This window comes from Nicotiana tomentosiformis, chromosome 7 (genome assembly GCF_000390325.3).
Source record: "Nicotiana tomentosiformis chromosome 7, ASM39032v3, whole genome shotgun sequence".
NCBI lineage: Eukaryota > Viridiplantae > Streptophyta > Magnoliopsida > Solanales > Solanaceae > Nicotiana > Nicotiana tomentosiformis.
In genome coordinates this window covers 105,800,294-105,820,661 of record NC_090818.1, presented here as the reverse complement: position 1 = coordinate 105,820,661, position 20,368 = coordinate 105,800,294, and the positions used below count along the sequence as shown (strand labels likewise).

The following is a 20,368-nucleotide window of genomic DNA, read 5'->3' as shown; positions in this document are numbered from 1 at the left end:
AATGGTCTCTCACATATGGCAAAACAGCTGATAGAAGAAAAAACTGAGCTCATGCAAGAGATAGACCAATTTGCCTCAGATATCTATGACCTGCAGGCTCAATTGAATAAAAATATTGAGGCGTCCGATACCCTACAACTAATTATTATGGATACTGGCCATCTTGTGGAGTGAAAAGAGGAATTCCAACTATTCGACCAAAATATTATTAATGATGCCAAGGTTGGCGAAGTGTGCAAAAGTGAGGATGTCAAAAGTGAAGTGCATTGGACTTCATTCTAACCATTTTTCAACAATGTGTTTGGATATTGACATGAGGATTGGTCCATTCGAGCCTATGGAGGAGTCAATGGATGGGGAACAAAGTGCATACATTCTGAAATTTGTGATGCCAATGAGACAAAACGACATCCCTCACTTAAAAGCCAAGAAGTGCATTATTATTTGCTTGGTTCTTTTGTATTCGTAGCACCACCCCAAAATCATAATCGCAAGCTTGGATCAATGTTGGGGGTACAATTTATATCTTCAAGGTGGAGGAAAAAGTAGTAAAGTTGGTGTAAGTTGTGCCATGACTATAAATAGGGCGCTTGTTGGGAGGCAACCCATTCGATATTTTGTTTTTCTATTTTATTTCCTTGTGTTACGTTTTGTTTGTTTTTATTTTGCAGATTAGGGGATGTCTGAGTACATGAAGTTGAAGTTGAGGAGCATGTTTGAGCTTAAGTGTGGGGTCGTCCCGACCCTTAATATTGAGGATCATGTTGCTAGCTAGGCGCTAAAGGATCTCGGAGAGTATTTCTCATCCTTGTTTTAATATTTTTCTTTGTGATCCCTGCATCAAGGACTATACATGTCATAAGTGTGGGGTAAAAAAATTACTTTCTGAGTATAATTGTATAAAAATAATTCTCATTATTTTTTTTTACCCATAGCTAGAAGTAGTCTAGTTTAGAGTAGTAGACAATTATTTTAAAAAATAAAAATATTAAAAACAAATCAGGAAAAGTTCGGACTTTTTCTGATTAGTTAGGTAGTAATTCCATTGGTTTTTCTTTGGGCACCGGTTCCTAGAAGTGCTTGATTTTTGAGTGTAGTATGATGACCCGCCATATCATCATGCCACACAGGCACCATTTAGCATGTATTAATGCCATGTGGAAGCTTACATAAGTGGAAGGCTAGAATTTATGAGAAGATTCTAGAGAAGTATGGACATTTCCTTTGGAAGACCCTAGATCCCTATAGATTTGCTAGAAAAGTCCTTGGAATCTATTAGGCCTGTAGAGAATTCTAGAAAGCCCTTATCTTATAAATATTAGGGACTTGTGTAACAATTAATATTTACACACTTGCCCCTAGGATACTAGTATATAAAGAGGGCCATTCATTTGTAATTCACTAAGAAAAAAATTCAAGTTCTCTCTACTACAAAGCTTCCATTAGCAATTCTCTTGTGTTCTTTCTAACATTTCCTTAGCGATCCTCAGTGTAGTAAGGTTATGGAATCTATTAGGCGTGTAGAGAATTCTAGAAAAGCCCTTATCTTATAAATATTAGGGACTTGTGTAACAATTAATATTTACACACTTGCCCCTAGGACACTAGTATATAAAGAGGGCCATTCATTTGTAATTCACCAAGAAAACAATTCAAGTTCTCTCTACTACAAAGCTTCCCTTAGCAATTCTCTTGTGTTCTTTCTAACATTTCCTTAGCGATCCTCAGTGTAGTAAGGCTGACTTGGCATAGCAAGAACGTGAGCAAGTTGTGCAAGATCGTGATCGAGTTGTCAAGTATCACATGTGTACTTAGTTAAAGACTAAGGACGTGACAATAATGTATTAAAGTACTTAAGAGGGTTAGTCACTATTCCTAAATGTATCCTACTCGTCCCTTAGCCTACATTACAACCCGGAAAGACCTAATTGATCCTAGACTTGGCTAGCGTAGATTAATAGAGATGTACACTACGGGCAAGCTTATGGTATGACCACGGGATGCATATGAAATTCTTTGTGAGAGTGAGTGACTTTTGTTTAATTGTGTGATGTCCTTAAATTATGTCCAAGGTTATATTTGAATGTGTGGACTATTTCTATATTCACCCCCTTGTTTGTTAGTGAGGGCACATGATCTTATGACGGATGGGTGATGTTGTGAACTTTTCTTGTTGGGTGAGTGCACGAGTTGAGGGTGCTTAGTGGTAACGAGTCAGCTCTTGAGGTAGGGTGGTTATGGATAGATTGTTTGAATTAGTTGAACTAAAATGCTTATACTTGGGCGTGTTTAAAACGGGAAGAATGTGAATTTTGTATGTTCATGCTTGATTGCCGGTATCGATCATAGTCAAGGGTAGAGTGTATGATTAAAAATTGAATTGCTCCTCCATAGTTGATGTGTACGTGTTGGGGTGTAGTTGAGAGTTCCATTGCTCGAGAGCGAGCAAGAGTCTAAGTGTGGGGTGTTGATAGTCGACTTAAAGTGTGTATATTTATATGCATATTGCCTCGCATTTTACTCATGTTTCGTAGATTTCGGATGTTTAATGTAATAATTTGTGCTAATTCGTGGTATTTTTGTGTGTAGGAGTCATCCGAATGCAATGTGGGACGAAAGTGCACGAGTTGAAGCAAAAAGAGAACAAAATGAAAAATTGGGATAGTGTAGCGCCCAGGCTAGCGTGGGTGCTACCTGTGGCGCAACTTCCGGAAGCACAAAAATTTCCAGCGCCAGGGCTAGCCCCCCACGCTACCCTGGGCACTAGGTGACGTGAAACTTTTTTACTTCGTCCGGGACAAAGTTATTTCGACTCAAGACGCTCCCAACTCGTATGAAAGCAAGTTTAAATCTATTTTGGAGGGGGACACGCCACTTTGAAGGAGAATTCACATTGGGGACATGTTGGAGCAAGCTTTCAAGTTTTTCCTCTCTTCTCTTCTTTTAATCTCATAGTTTATTAGTTCTAGAGTTGTGGGTGCTACATGAACGTTGTAGTTTGAAACTTGAATTGTTCTTGTTATTTTATCATATTGATTTAGTTATTCAATCTTGCGTTTAATTATTTGGTTGCTTGATCACCAATTGAATACAATCTACGAATCTAGGATTAAACTTGGGATAGGGAATTCTAGATTGCATATAAGATTGAGCAGAGCGAGATCTTGAACTTGAGTATCGAGAACGGATTTGTGGTAAGGATAGGAATATACCTAATCGCCTTGCTTGGTTTTTATACAGGAATTATTAATGCGTTCTTGTTAATCCTAATTCCATAGGAATATAGGCATTAGGTTATCTTGACTAGACGAGTAGTACTTCGGGAGAATACTACGAATAATATTAACCCTATCAATCAATAAACCAGATAAATTAATTAGACAATTTAAGTGGAAGATTCAGCGGGATTGTTAGCATAACCCTGGAATATTTTCTCCCATTGAATTCGTCTCTATGCTTGCCGACTTGTTTGTTGCAATCGCTTAGTTTGCTACTCTAGGTTATTTTTAGTTAAATATTCATACATTAGAAGATTGCTTGAATATATTAATAGTCTTAGTTTAATTTAGTAAATAGTTAATCACAAGTCCTTGTGGGTACGATATTACTTGCAATCCTATATTAATTGTCAACCACGTATACTTGTGTGTGCGTTTTTTGGAGCAACAATAAAATTCACATGTAGAGAACGAAATCTGAAATCTATCCAAAACCAATATCATTTGCAATGCTGCATGACAAAAAATTCCAGAAAAACAACCATGTGATTATAAAGTATGGATTTAGTTAAAACCAGAGTATAGATTAGACCAAATATATAAAATGCTACAGTTAAAATGAGGACTTTTCAATAGATTGTGAGCAGAGAAACTGAGAAAGAAGCAGAAAACAGAAACTGGAACTGAGGAACAGATAAAGAGCTGGTTGGATCTCAGATAATAAAATGTTTCTTCAATCCCAGAAACTGGGAATTTAGCAAGATAACGCAGTTTAAATTTCTGTACCACAACATGGATCCATCACATAACTCAAAATTCCCATAATAATAACACACTACCTAATCGACAATAGAACAGAGTTATGACATGAGTCTTTTATCTATGGATTCTGTGTTGAGCTCGAATCATTTCATGTATTGAGGTCAGCTCGGCATATAATAATCCAAGGAAACAGATGGAAAAAAACATAACTTGAACTGAATAAGGAATATTACTAGACGAACAAAAATCGCCCATTTTATGGCTTATTTGATAATTTGAAGTATCAGACTCCCCACACGAGCCCCTTTAAAGTATAGGAAAATTCTGCTTGGCAGTCGTTGCGATTATTACCCAAGGAAATATTGAACATATCTATAACCATTGACGAGTGGGTTGCTCTAGTGGTGAGCACCCTCCACTTCCAACCAAGAGGTTGTGAGTTCGAGTCACCCCAAGAGCAAGGTGGGGAGTTCTTGGAGGGAGGGAACCGAGGGTCTATCGGAAACAGCCTCTCTACCCTAGGGTAGGGGTAAGGTCTGCGTACACATTACCCTCCCCAGACCCCACTAGTGGGATTATACTGGGTTGTTGTTGTATAACCACTGTCAGTCTATCACATTGTCAAGCCAGCATGGCTCACACAAAATATTGCTACCAGTACACCCAGGCATATACCTACTGAGGATCATAAGTGGGATCAAGGATGCCTTCTTTATAACCACGAAATCCCTGAGGGCTGGCATTTGGTTTAAACTCGGTGGATAAACCTGCTCCTCTATTCTTCTCCACTTGAATACCAGGCTCTTGTTTTCATCAGATTCGAACCCGTGATGTGAGTCTAACCCACACATCCCATGGTGGATGTTACTGTTAGACTAGAGCACTGGAGGCATGTTGGATCAAGGGTACCTGGATGAGCGCGAGCAAATGGCTCAACCAATGCCTGTCGTGGTTCTTTGTCTTACCTTATAGGGCATATATAAAGAATTAACACCTCTAACAATAAAAAGGACTATATCGAGATAAACCACCCTGTAACTAAAGCCACTAAGTTCTTCATCTTGACAATCCAACAAAAGAAAGATCTTAAAAGCTCAAAACAGATGGTGCCTTTAATGCAAAAACTAGACAAAGTGGCATAGAAGGTGTCATTGTCATAAGAAACTATAAGGATTAAAGGTTCCTGAAACTACAAACAATGATATTTAATGGCTAGGAGCTGAAATTCAAGGACTAAAATAGAGGACTGGAGATTGCAGGAGAACTTAATCTAACTCCGCTTGAAATTAACAGCGACTCACAAAAACATTATCTATACTTGCACTAACTAATATTCACAAATTTCTCACAGATGATAATAGATTTCATCTGCAACAATCCAACACAAGAAAGATCTTAAAAGCTCAAAACAGATGGTGCCTTTAATGCAAAAACTAGACAAAGTGGCATAGAAGGTGTCATTGTCATAAGAAACTATAAGGATTAAAGGTTCTTGAAACTACAAACAATGATATTTAATGGCTAGGAGCTGAAATTCAAGGACTAAAATGGAGGACTGGAGATTGCAGGAGAACTTAATCTAACTCCGCTTGAAATTAACAGCGACTCACAAAAACATTATCTATACTTGCACTAACTAATATTCACAAATTTCTCACAGATGATAATAGATTGCAGGTTGCTGCTTGACCACTTGGATAAGCCAGACTACTTGTCACACATCTTCGGGGAAGGGAATCATCGCAAACTGCTTAGTGCATATAGTAGCCTTTTAAGGGAAAATATTGTATCATGATTCTTCCCCTAGTTTTGCTTAGGAAACCTTTGTAAAAGACTTAAAAGGAACTAAACATACTAGAAAAGTTCCTTCGTGTAACATGAAACATATATAAAATATACCATATATCTTTTCAAGCAAATAAATAAATGAAAGACAACAAAAGTAGATACTGGAGAAACTGTACCGCATGCGATGGGACTGTGAAAGATGGGGGTAAGAGATTATGGGGTTGACGAAACGACTTGGAAACGTAAAATTTAATAAAGTGTGGAGTAATCAGCTTTTACCAAAGCTGAAACAAATTATAAGGTGAGAGCAGTGTTTGGTTCAAGATCAAGGTGATAATATATATTGGAAGTATAAAAATTATCAGAATTAAAAAAGTTGAACAATGGAGGTAACCGATTAGTTTTCATTAAAATTATAAAAACATACCCTGAAAGAAAGATCTTTGCTAACTACCAAGCGAAACAAGCGAAACAAGGAAAATAACAATTCTATGTCAGCATGCTAGTAGTACTTCAACACCATATCATAGGCCTACAACACACTGAATGAACTAATTATGGACAGCCATAAGAAGAAGACAAGAATGTTCAACAACTCTAATCCAAGCTCTGAGTTCAAAGGGTTTGTCTTACAGGTGTTGGCCACCAATTTTGGGTAATTGGTAACAAATGTGACCCAACATCTGCTGCTTGTGATCTTGGACATTTCTTATGCTTGAATAGAGAAGGGTGGGTAGAGCTTTCCACTTCATCCGTTCGTATATTGTACACGACAACACAATCCTTACCTACAAGAAAACATATAAGATCCCTATTATATGGGTGAAAAGCTAGTACAGAAACTGAGTTTTTGGTATGGCGATTAAGTATGGGAACTCTTAACACTTTGTGCGTAGGGATTCTCTTGTGCACCAATGTCCAATTCCCCATTCTGTAATCATCCTCAAGTTCCCATATACTTATACAAGGGTATCCACTTGGTTGCAGAATTAGTTGAGCAAACCGTAGGCGACCTTGACACACCCCCAATTTACCAGTCAGACAACGAATTTCCCGAGCCTCAAGTGGGAAATCAATAACGCGTAGAAATTTAGTAGGATCATTAGTGAATGGATCAAACGTGAGAACACAATCAACCACATAGTGAATGTATATAACATCCTCCCACAGGCAACAATCGAAGTCTTACGAGTTAAAATATTCAAATTCCGCGGAGATGTAACAATCAATTTGTTCCACTTTCCTTGCTCAGACGAAAACATCTGGATATTAAACTTGAAATCACCCAAAGGAATAAATCGCAACACAAGATACTCGAAATAATTAGGCTCAATCAAGAAACCAACACCTTCATTTTCTTTAAAATGTGACGTTTCTGAAGGAGCAGGAGGAAGCATAATCCATTGCTTAGTAAAAATATTACATATAAAATAATCAATACCAGATGATGGCTTTCCGGAGCATAAAATTAAGTCACCGTAGGATTCTTTCAAACTAATTCGATAATCAAGAGGCCGACCTGTATAGAGAAACCCTAAATCCACACGATTTGATAAACCATTTTCAGAGAGAAAATTTAACCCATATCGATTATTATCTTTTGCATTTAAAACGAAAGTAAAAGGGAGGAGTGTTTTGTCGTTCTTAAGATGGTGAGTTACGAAGTAATCAGAGGAGATTAGGGAAAACCAGCGTTTGCAAACCAATTTGCATCGGATTGTTTTGCTGGTTGGTAGTCTACTGAGGATTTCAATCAGCAGTTCATCTGTGAGATTGTTGAAGAAAGATTGTTCATTTTTCTTGTTCAGAAAATGTCCCATTAGCATATGCTGATGAGAGCTTTTGCTTTTTGAGGAAGAAGAAGAAAGAACAAGAAAATGGGAATATGATCGTGGATTAGTGGGGTTATTTCCTTTTTGAGGAAGAGGGCGAATAGCATTTTACCCCCTTTAATAACTTTTTAGGATAGGGAATTAGTGAGTCCGGAACCAAAATAATGTATTTTTGGACTTAAAGAATAAAAATATGTGAAAAAAATACATAGTAACCAAAATATATATAGTGTCATTTTAAAAGACGCTATACCTTAACGGCCGTTTGGCCAGTTAAGTATAGCGTCTTTTAAAAAGACGCTATATATATATTTTGGTTTAATATAACGTCTTTTAAAAAGACGCTATATATTTTGGTTTAAGCGGGAACTATAGCGTCTTTTGTTAAAACGCTATACATATAGCGTCTTAACAAAAGACGCTAGACGCTATACATATAAATATACATCGTCTTCTTCCCTTCCCCAAAACAGAATCGTCGAGCCTCCCCCCCCCCCCCCACAAAATTAAAAAATCTAAACATCCTCTATTTTTAATCCAAAAAAACTTGTGTGGAGCCCACCCGTCCCACAAAAAGTAAAGACTCTCGGTCCCACGTGCTAGCTAAGGCGTTATCTCGGACATTGTTGCTTGTTTCGGCTCCAAATCACAAAATCTTCGACTTTCTAAAAACCTTAAATCGAGGTATTCCGACTTAGTTTTGGTTAAAACTTGTATAAAAAAATGCATATTAGTTATTTTTTATGTGCTCTATGTTATTTTGTGATTATTTTACGATTTAACTAATTTGTTATTTTTTATCCGGACTATAGTTTTAGTGTGCTAAAAAAATTCGTAAAATAGAAAAATTATTATTAGTTGTTAAAAAAATATTAATTAGTTACTTTTTACTGTGGTATATGTATTTTCGTGATTGTTTTATGTTTAAATTGATTTGTTGTTTTTATCCGGTTTAGATTAATTATTTATTAAAAGACTAGTAAACTAGATAAATTGTTACTTTAATTCCCTGTAGTGGTATCTTGTGGCCTAATGTAGTGCTCGTATTTGTAATGTAGTGACCTTTTAGCGTAGTAAAACGTAGTGCCCTTTAGCGTAGTATCCTTGTAGTTATAGAAATTAATCATTTAAGTATCTCTTATTCCCAAAAAATACGTCAAAAAGCTGACAGTTCAAATACAAACTATCTCCAATTATAGTCAACAAACGTAAGAACATAAGAATTCAGGATACATTGGTGCTTCTGGGCCTCAAATATTGTGTCCGGAATCAAAATGTGAATATTTAATAATTAAATCTTGTATAGTTATGAAAATTAATTAATTAATTTTAGTATAGTAAAACATAAGTCAGTAACAAACAAACAAACATATAAAATAATAAAATCAACATATTAAATAAAAAACTAACATATTAAATAATAAAACTAACATATACAATAATAAACTAACTTATAAAATAACATACTTATTGAGTAAAAAATTGAAAAATATTTCTTATCATGAACATAAGAATTCAGGATACATTGGTGCTACTGGGCCTCAAATATTGTGTCTGGAACCAAAATGGAAATATTTAATAATTAAATCATGTATAGTAAAAAATAGGTGAATAAATAACAAAATATAAAATAATAAAAGTAACATATAAAATAATAAAACTACCATATTAAAGTAACATATAAAATATAAAATTATAATATTAAAAATGCATCAACCTAATTAACAATATAGTAAAAATATCGAATAAAATTTAATTTTCAAGGTATTGTAATATATTTAAGCAATGGAAAAGAAAAATAATGTAATTAATTTTGTTCAATTTACAGTAGTCGTCATGGCGGTTCCGCCTTTGCATCCCGGACCTGTCTCTCTAGAGCTACTATTGCTACAGACCGAGCATAGGTCTTCCGACATATGGCTACATATGGGAGGGGCAGTTATTGGCCCAGACTTTACGTTCTAGGAGAGTAGACGATATGTAGGACTTTCTTAAGACCCGCCAGCTCCATCCCCATATAGTCAGACGCCTGCAGGATACGGGTTTCTATAGGATCATTGAGATCGGCTGGCTGCAGCTGGATTGGTTGTTGATCACGGCTTTGATAGAGTCGTCGCGACCAGAGACGCACACATTCTATTTGCCCATTGGCGAGGCCACTATCACGCTGCAGGACATGGAGGTTCTATATGGGCTGTCGGTTGATGGACTTCTTGTTGCTTTGCCACATGCCATGAGAGATTATACGGGAGATCACTACCTAGAGACGTTGCAACGACTCACCGGTTTCCGGCCAGAGGATGAGGGTGTATTAGTTGGGGCTAGTCGTCTTGCGTTGACGCCCGTCCGACTGCATTTGGAGGCCATGCATGATGACATTACTCATGATACACCAGATCTTCATATTAATCGGTACACGAGGTTACTGTTGCTGCTTATGTTTGGAGGCGTATTGTTCCCGAATACTTCAGGAAACCTAGTCAGCTTGAGATTTCTTCATCATCTTGAGCGGCTAGATGATTTACATCAGTACAACTGGGGTGCTGCTGTTCTTGGTTACTTGTACATGCAGATGTGCTGGGCATGCATGGGCACCCAGCGAGACGTCGCAGGATTTATGCCGCTGCTACAAGTGAAAACATAGTAAATTACTCTCTTCATTGTAACATACATCATAAAAATATACCTTAAATTTTACGTCCAAATTATATATTAGGTTTGAGCTTGGGAGCGGTTCCTGCAGTTTCAGCCACCTCTACCACCCATAGCTCAGGGTGCACCACTTTCACCATTTCTCCCTTTGGCTAGGAGGTGGGTTGATAGGCGGGGATACGAACACGAGTACGAGGCTCGACATAATCTCCCCTATTGTAGAGATTTGTTGGATTTGCTAGAGGACGCGCAGGTAATTCTATACTTAAGTTTACTTGGCATGGATTTATATGTGTTGCGTATACTCACAGTTCCTGTTTTTAAGTAATAGTTCATTTGGAGGCCATACAGTGACGAGCTAATAGCTAGTTTGCCCGATTATTGCTCGACCGGGTGACTTATCTGGAGCTCTTCCGTCCCGTTGATGTATCTCGATATTGTCGAGTATCATGCCACCAAGCGAGGCCTTCGCTAGTTTGGTCAACCGCACCTTGTACCTCCACCGTCCACTTGGCTTATGACACATTACCAGTGGGATGATCGTTCGAGGGTTGACCAGGCATATGAGGCATGGCTAGAGTTGCAGATAAAGACTTGGGACCAGCGGCGTGACTTGATTCCGCCACCCCCTCCACCCGATCTTATGGATGCTGAGCATGCATATATGGGTTGGTACTGTAGCATTACCTGACTTTTCGTCGAGAATCCCGTTCATCGAGTTGGCGGTCGGTTCGTTCCATACGCCGGGAGGCATGAGGCGCTGGTATGTTATTTAGTATACTTAGTTATAATGTTAACATTACCATTTCACAATTAATATTTTACATGTTGTGTAGGTTACTGGCCTACATCTTTTCCACCAGTTAGGACTGCAGATGCAGCAACATACCGGCGAGGGAGCGGCCGCTTTGCACGACTATGGCCGGCGGGTTACAGATTTGGCTGTCCGGACATTGCAGCGTGCCCGGGATGATGAGCGCTTAGGACACGAGGCTGATTATATGGGGCCAGAGCATTACCATCGTGGGCCAGCAGTCCAGCCTGCACGTGGTCGACGTGGCAGGGGTGTCCCACGAGGCAAGGGTGTCCCACGAGGTAGAGGTGTCCCACGAGGTCGTGGGGGTTGGCGAGGAGGTGGTCTCTAGCAAGGGGGCGTTGAGGCACCTGTTGAGGATGTTGGAGTTGATCAGTCAGGCGACCACCCTGAGCCACAGTCAGCTCCTACTGATATTCCGTCATTTAGCCAGGGGGTTACTCCAGGGACTTCGCAGATGACCCCGTCAGCTCCATTGTTGATCGTGGGCACGGCCTTTACCTCACATGACTGGGATACGTATTTTCCTGACCCTCCAGAGGCATTGTCTGCTTCTGTTTTTCGTCCGCTACGAGATATGGATAGTGGGCGTCGACTAAGTTATGGCTCATCATCGAAGGATGCTGAGGATCTTTCACATGATTTGGTTAGTTTTTATTATTATTATTATTATTATTATTATTATTATTATTATTATTATTATTATTATTATTATTATTATTATTATTTGTGTTTATATCATTGATTAGTTATAAATATCTAAAGACTAAATTATTTTGAAGCCATCTTCCTCACGTCACAGACAGACCTGAGACGGATGATTATATTGAGGAGGCCGCTGAGACCATGGTAAGACATTTTAATTTTTTTAGCTAACACGTACATTACTAATATATATTTCATATACTAAAATATCTCATTATTTTGTAGGTTACTGCTGGATCGACGTTCCCTTCTACCGAGCCAGCCAGCCTTACTGACGATCATGATGCAGCGCATCCTCTGATAAAGAGGCGACGTGATGAGGATGATCCTGATAGTGTAGCCGGGAGGGATGGGATGCGCCTCAGGCCAGCGGCTGCTTTAAAGCATAAAGGTTGTGGGACACATTAATTATTTTTGATTTTATGTACATATGACAATCAGTAAATAATAGCAACTTTATCTATGGTTTAGCATTATATGCGCCTTATGTTATTATTTCTCGGTTTCTTTGTTATTTTAATACTAAAACTGGGCAAAACAAACATAGCAACTTAATATAATTTAAATTTGACACAACTAATAAAAATTCATGAAATGGAGAACATAAAGATAAAATACCACACTCAACACATACATGTGTTTGTTTAGTCACTACTGCCCATTACCCTCTGCTCCAACCATGACATGGAGAACATAAAGATAAAATACCACACTCAACACATACATGTGTTTGTTTAGTCACTACCGCACATTACCCTCTACTCCAACCACTTAAATTTCTCTTCCATTTTATTTTTTTCTTCTTCCGCCTCTTTTAGTTTCTCCTGCAGTGCCGCAATTTTTTGTTGCATTTCAGAGATCTGGCGTTGGTAATCAGCGTTCATATTCCAAACATACTACAAAATTAATTTGTAGTATTCCTGGTTAATGGGTTCATCATACCATTCTAAAACATAAAATAATTTCCGTCATTGCCTCCAAACCTGTATAGACACATCCAGTATATGCGCCCAACATTACCATCGTACCAACATGCCTTCATAATCGCACGTTTGCCACAATAGCACTTTGTTTGGTCATTGCGTCCAGACATTTGTTAATGCAAGAAAAATGAAAAATTTATGGAAAATTTTGCTATTTGTTTTGGTTAAGCGCAGATAATAACTAAAATGTGCTAGTCATTTATAGGCAAGAAACAACACATAACGTGGTATGTAACCGCGCTATGCTTGGCGTGCTAATGATTCTTTACGGTACAATAATGCTTTTCCAGAAGATAGCTTTTCCAGAATGGCAGCTTTATCAGGTTGACAAAACAATACACATAACGTGGTATGTAATCGCGCTATGCTTCGTGTGCTAATGATTCTTTACTGTACAATAATGCTTTTACAGAAGACAGGTTTTCCAGAATGGCAGCTTTATCAGGTTGACAAGACAATATATATAATATGGTATATAACCGCGCTATGCTTCGCGTGCTAATGATTCTTTACGGTACAATAAGAAAGCTTCTTAAACTGAACCAAGTCATATGTATTTGAAAGACCTTTTGAATGAACATTAAAACATCCATTAAAAAAATGCCACTACGTGTATTAATGTTAAATATCAAAAAGATTGTTTTGAAGGTTTTTTTTTAAATGGGTTTATGTTAGATTGTTGTATTGAAGTATTAATGTTAAATATCAAAAAAAATTAACAACAATGGAAACATAATTTTATTTCATACATTCTGCAAGATATACAAGTACATACACTTATTACAACCACATAACAGAATAAAAACACTATGTGTATCCTTGATTGTTGGGCACATTAGATAAACTTCCACCAGGAGCAGGATTACCACCGACACCCAAACCAGCTGAAGGACATTTACGACGGTCGTGTCTTGTTTGCGAGCATATGCCACATTTACGCGCATAAACGGTATCACCAACATCTATTTGGTTCCGTATACGCGTTCATTTTTGCACTTGTAGCTTACGCAAATACTCCTTGTTACACACCATTTTAAATGGTTCCGGTGGCCAATAATGCTCAGCACCCGATGGCTGCAACTGCCCACTATAGGTGTTTAAGTATGCAGCAATACTATATTGCTTATCAACCTACCGGGTTGCCGCGAAACCTGTATGTTGAAAGTACTTCATGACATGTGAGCACGGCATATGGTAGATGGACCATTTACCCCAAGAACACAACCTGCTAGCTTCATTTATGGTGTGTGTATTATTCCTGCGGTTTTGATGGATAGCGGTGCAAACTTCAAAAATATTTCGCTCGTTGGAATATTGTAAAAATGAATGCCAATGTGCTTGCCTCCTATATTTCTCAAATTTTTTCATTGGTATTGGCATAAATTCAACACCCCTCTCCATCAATTCTGATGTACCTCTATGCCTTTCAACAAACCTCTCCGCTATCTGTTTGAATGACATCCACACCATGGCAGTGACAGGCAATCCACATGCAGACTTCAATAACCCGTTGAAAGACTCTAACACATTTGTAGTCAGGGTTCCCCATCGTCTGCCACCATCCGCATGCAATGTCCCCTTGTCAAGCTCATGTCGCATCAACCAATGATAAGCTATTTCGTCTTCCTGCCTGATAGATTCCATGCGCCTCCTAAATTTGCACTCCCGGTTATCAGTTGCAGCCATCCACATTAAATTATGCAAGTCCTTGTTGGGATGTGCCTTCTGGAAATTGGCCTTCAGGTGCCTTACACAGTAACGGTGGTATGCATATGGTTCCTGCCATTCAAGCAAATGCTGTACATAACTTAAAATACCTCCATGCTGATCAGATATTAGACAGATACCTAAACGTTGTTTGACAACGTGCTCCTTCAAGTGGTTCAAAAATAGCGTCCACGTCTCTCGGCTTTCATTGGCACAAATAGCAAAAGCTAGGGGAAATATTTATCCATTAGCATATACTGCAACATCGATCAACAGCTTAATATTATACTTTCCATAGACATGAGTTTCGTCTATGGATATTACCGGCCGGCAATGCACAAAACTATCAATTGCTAGTTTGAAGGCCCAGAACACACATCTGAATATATATTCTGGTATTCCCGGACTCTGCTCAAGCTTCCATTCAACAACAGTCCCGGGGTTAAAGTGTTGCAATGCGGCCATGTACCTAGGTAGAGATGCAAATGACTTATCCCAGTCACCGTAAACAATTTTAAGCGCACGTTTGCGCCCGAGAAATGCCTTTCTTTTCGTAATGGTATACCCATATTCCTGGCGGACAGATGTAATACACTCTTTGATCTTATACCTTATGGAGGCTTCAATGTGTGGAATCAAGACAAGAGAAATCAAGTCAATATCCAAGTTAAAGTGATTTCTGCTGAATGTGTCCATTTAACAATTGTGGGTGCCAATGTATTTACCCACAACCCAAATATGGTTTTTCTTCTTCCTCGCACGCAGCATCCAATTACAACCCGTAAACTATCTATGACAAACAACCTTGTATACATCCGGAGATGACTCCCATACCATCATCTCACGGCACTCTTTTATGCTGTACATTTTCACTGCCCTGATTAGGTGCGCCTTATCAGAAAAAAGCATGCCCTTTGACAGCACTGTTGGTCTAGATTCATCCCACATTGCTGACCGAATTTCGTTAATATCCCTTGTGAGGGCATCCACATCTAGCATACTTGGCAAATGATCAAGGTAGGGAATATGCCTCGAATGAAACGGCATGTGGGACTCGTATACTTTTGGTCTAACGGGAGGTGGAGCATGCTCCCTCGTCAAATCAGGTTCGACATTCTCTTCCTCCTCAACATCACCCTCGTCAGGGAAGGGTGTGTCATCTCCAGACTCATCGACATTGTTGTCATAATCAATATTCTCTTTCTGACTCTGCGCATCTACCAGATCCCGATTAAATACGTCGTCTTCGGGCAATTGAGTAAGGAAAAGACCATCAAGTTGCTCGTTTTCACTGCACAACCAAAGAAATAATTAGTTACTCAAATTGATCCAAACAATACATATAACTTTATATATTCACTTACAAATCATAATGTGTTGATATCCCATTATGCACATTATCTTATTGATGCTGACTCCCGGATTGACCACCATGATCCAACACACCGAAACCCGGCATATTCCAACTGACCGTTGGTTCATAAATTGTAAAATTCATATCTGGTCGGTACCCCCTGTGGAATATATGAGTGTTAATACAAATACAATACACAAAAATATACATCGTAACACAGTAGGAAAATTGAAGTTTACCACTCTGCTTGTGGATTATGTATACTAGGGGAGAAATTATTTTCTTGCTCCTCATTCGCCTATGGAGATAAGTTTAGATCCGGCCAAACTCTTTTAGCCGGAACCTGTTCGGCTAAAACTGCTCCAAAATAACCACCCGATGATTGAGGGATTTCCCTACTTTATGCAACCATATTATTGCGAATGTCTTCAGCCTTGATGTACATTTCTAATATTTTTATCACAATAAATTTCCGGTATTCATCCGGAGTTCTCAAAATATCTCTCAGAGTTTCATCGGCTTCGATGTTAAACTCAGTATAACAAGAAAACCCTTACGGAGTCACAAAATACGGATATTTTCCGGTTATTTTAAGATTCACCAAACATTTGCTCACACTCATTGTTTTACATAACAACGATACCAATGTATCGTACTCCATTATAAGTGGAAACTTAACATAAGACTGTGGAAATAAACTATAGCTTACTGAGTTATTCACCACCACAACCTCACCCCCCAATATAATGAAACTCTAATTCTTCGCTCTTCAGACATTATGACAAAATGCAAAACAACTAAACAAACAAAAATTTCACAACACTTAGAGTAATTCTGAATGGATTTTTACAAAATCATTAACGTCCTTATATAAGGCAAAAACCATTCCGGGGGTGAATTATTTGAGGTATAGCATCTTAGCTTAAGACGCTATACCCGGTTGAATTATTATTATGTTAGTTAAGCCCAGAAGAATTATTTATGGGCCCACAATAATACATATAGTGTCTTTTTAAAAAATGCTATATATATAGCGTCTTTCTAAAAGACGCTATACTTAACTGGCCAAACGACCGTTAAGGTATAGCGTCTTTTAAAACGACGCTATATATATTTTTGTCACTATGTATTATTTTTACATATTTTTATTCTTTGAGTCCAAAAATATATTATTTTGGTTTCGGGCTCGGGAATTAGTACCTCCTAGTCCTAGCCTTTTGAAAAGAAAAGAAATAACTTTAAAAAAAAATAATTCTATACATTTAATGGCAAATCCTACAGTACTTGCCCAAAATATATGATTGAGCGTAAGACCCACATTAATCAGCATCGCTAATGTAGAACAAGAACTCATGTATAATATGAATATGAATTTTGTTGTTCATCAACGGCTGTTTAGCAACCTTTAATTATGTGCTATACGAATATGCAATATCCACCTTCTTTTGTTTAGAGTCCATATTGTTTACCGTAAAACAGTACAGTTGAATTTATACGTGTTTTGAGTCCATATTGTGATTGCGAAATTTTGTCTTCGCTACCAGGTGTGTTTGGCACAGGTAAGTCCTTCTGTGTGGAGGACGGTTGCCTGACGCTTGTGCCAGGAGACTGGAGAAGAGCTAACATTAGCTCACATGATGAATCTCTACTCTAACAAGATTTGTTTGTTTTGGGGGGGGGGGGGTTATGATAAATCTCTGCAAACGAGGTCACCATGATTTGTTGACTAGCATGGATGATGATAGCAACCCCGGGTGGACGGAACAGTTCACTGTGGTTGCCACTAATAATATCATTCCAACAACGGCTTCATCCTTTTCGGTCGCTTGGAACGGCACTCGTAAGATGTTTAATATATCTTTTTTCATTAAATATTATTCTATGGTTTTATCTTCATTCTTCATATGTTTCAACAACTCGATGGGTCCCACCGGTGGTGGAAGGCTTAGATTGGTGGGTTTAGAAGATTTTAGACGTCACGACGCCCGAAACTCATTTGTGGAAAGAACAGGCCCCGAAATAAAAATCATGGTAATTTGAACTTACCTTGCTTCCATTTTCTTGATTGAACCCTTATGATTTTTTTTCAAAATTAGGTCTCCCCACGGGTTCAGTTGTTGTCCTCGAGGAGGACGTTCTGGCTGTTCCTGCTGATGCAGTGCGGCTGCTTCAGGAAGTACTTACTCGAGCGGGTATCTCCGGGTCTGCTTCGGGTGCAAACACTTCTCCACGGAGTCCCCGGCCAAAAGATAAGCAACCGAAGAGAAGACGTTCCTCTGCGGTCGGGGAGAAGAACAAGAGGGCAAAGACTTCTGTCCCCAAGCTATCTCCGGTGGCGATGATGATTGGTCCTCCTTCCGGGTCGGTCATAGACACCGTGATAATTGATGATGATGAAGAAGCTAGTGATGAGGGATCTTCTCTTCATAGAAGGCGACGATCCTCATCATCTCAATAGGATGCTCAACCTGTTGAGATAGTTACACCAACCGAGGATGATTTCTCGACACTTTGGGGAGATTTTAATTTGAACCTTCACCATCACCAACAACTGCTACATCACTTTCATTTTCATCTATTCCACCACCAATAGCTGCTATATCACCTCCATCGGCCATATCTGACCGTGAAGAAGGTGTTCCTCTTCCACAGTCCCCACTTCATGGGAATTTGGGGTAAAATTATGCTACCCCTTCTGTAGATCCACAAAGAAGGAGGAATGTTACTCTTTCGGTCTCTACCAGGTGCAATATACTTTCCTGACCGGTGGAGCTTGCTAACTATATGAAGCTTTTGGCTTTAAAGAAAGATTGGGAAAAGATTCAAGCACTCTCGGGGGAGTATTTGTTGAACAATGCCATGCACAATGCTGCGGTGGTGCGTCCTTTCCTTCCTTTGTTATTTCTTCTACTTTGGTATGAATGTATTCTAAACTTTACTTCTTCTTATTTTGTAGGCCAACTTTCTTGCTTCTGAGGGCTTCGAGAGGTTGATACTTGAGAAGGAGGAACTTACTTCGGAACGAAATTAGCTTTGGGTGGAACGGGACCAAACCATTCTCCGTCTCTCGGAACTGGAAACCAAAGCCACTGAGGCCGTCATTTTGGAAGTTCGTTTGCAGTAAAGCGAGCAAGAAGTGGTAACCCTCAACCAAGAAATTGGCCCGCTGAGGGTTAGATTTGATGAAGCCAAGGCTAGATGGGCTGAAGTCCAGGACGCCATTCTTGCTGCAACCGAGCATGAGGCTGATACTCCTGAAAAGGTAACTAATTGGAAGCAGCCTTGAACTCCAAAGGCGAAGAGCTTGCTATTGTGGGGGCGAAAGATGCCCAGCTAGAAGATAAGTACATGAAAACTATGAAGCATAATAGGCTCTTTAGTTCAACTATCCGTGAACTTGATGTCAGCCTCAAATTTGCTAGGTCCGCCCGGGAAAATCTTTCTGCCGAGATAACCCAACTCAAAGAATAACTCAAGCGCCAACAGGCTTCCCTCGTTGTTGAAACAACTTACTCCATGTACAACATAAGGAGAAAAATCTTGTAAGAAGCCAAAGCTGGTGTCATTGATATTGATGCCAAAATTGCTAAGGCACGCGAGCTTGAGTTAGCTGCTAAGACTAGACTCCCATCGAGGTCTGATGTATCTGGCCCCTCTAGTTCTGGTTCTGAGTTTTTGGGAACTTAAGAATAATCGAATGGCAAAGATGTTGAAGATCAGACTGGGGAAAATCTCGAGCCATTGGCAGAACCATCTATCTCTCCCGTGTGCGCAGACACTTCTCTTCCTCCTGGTCCCGGATGCACTGCAGTTTAGCTTTTTCTTTCTTTTCTTGTTTTGTATTTTTGGCATGTTCTTGTAAATAAAGACATATTTTTGCTCAAATATTGTTTGAGTCTTACTTTCTCTTGAATATCCGTGCAAGTCTTTAACCCTTGTATTCTCTTAAGGTTTCTGTGCACGTTTTTCTATTCACATTTTTCTGTATGTGATCTCGGATGCATTTTCTTTGATGCACTTTGGTTTCGAGCATTATCCCTTTTACATGAGGGTTTCTGTAAGTATTTGTGCAAGTTTGCTTTTTGCGTCCTTTTCATATACGGCTTCGAGTGTATTTTTCCCCGATGGCATTTTTGATTCCGGGCATAAATTCTTCCGGAACCAACCCTTTAACATGAGGGTTTAAATAAGAGAGGGCCCTCTTATGCTTACAGTGCCCTTGAAGAGGATGTCTCCTATTCATTACGGAACTAGCATTTGAAGTACTTGTTTAACTTTCAAATGACAAAGTCAATTCATCATTCAGACAAGAAACAAGATAAAAACAAAAAGATTTTATTTTATTCCTTCTATTTTAAAAAAAAATACATCATAAGCATTTGGTATGCTGAAAAGAAATTGCCATTACTTGTGGCTATTCTGTTACAAATTGTTTTCGCGGGGCTGGCTGCGCAGTCCCCGGTCTAATGAAGCATTTTATTTCCGAATTTTCGTTCCCAGTTGATGTGGCAGTCATTATTGTCGTATCCTCATATCATTTCCCCTAGTGTTCG

At 38.9% G+C, this 20,368-nt stretch overlaps 2 protein-coding genes and 1 non-coding gene across 3 annotated transcripts; 1 reads left to right on the top strand and 2 right to left on the bottom strand.

Moving 5' to 3' along the window:
- Positions 1–3,923: 3,923 nt before the first annotated feature.
- LOC117280776 (small nucleolar RNA snoR27) lies at positions 3,924–4,021 on the bottom strand. The gene has a single exon (XR_004511352.1). It is a non-coding gene; the product is annotated as a small nucleolar RNA snoR27 (small nucleolar RNA).
- A 5,755-nt stretch (positions 4,022–9,776) lies between these two features.
- On the top strand, positions 9,777–10,244 carry LOC117280774 (protein MAIN-LIKE 1-like). Its single transcript, XM_033660524.2, has one exon. It carries the CDS (start codon positions 9,777–9,779, stop codon positions 10,242–10,244), a length of 468 nt encoding a protein of 155 aa, XP_033516415.1.
- Positions 10,245–13,885: 3,641 nt separating this feature from the next.
- LOC138896145 (uncharacterized) lies at positions 13,886–15,157 on the bottom strand. The gene is made up of 2 exons (XM_070180928.1): positions 14,720–15,157; positions 13,886–14,533 (listed from the first exon to the last, which is right to left on the bottom strand). The coding sequence occupies exons 1-2, from the start codon at positions 15,155–15,157 to the stop codon at positions 13,886–13,888; spliced, it is 1,086 nt and encodes a 361-aa protein (XP_070037029.1).
- Between the last annotated feature and the right edge of the window lie 5,211 nt (positions 15,158–20,368).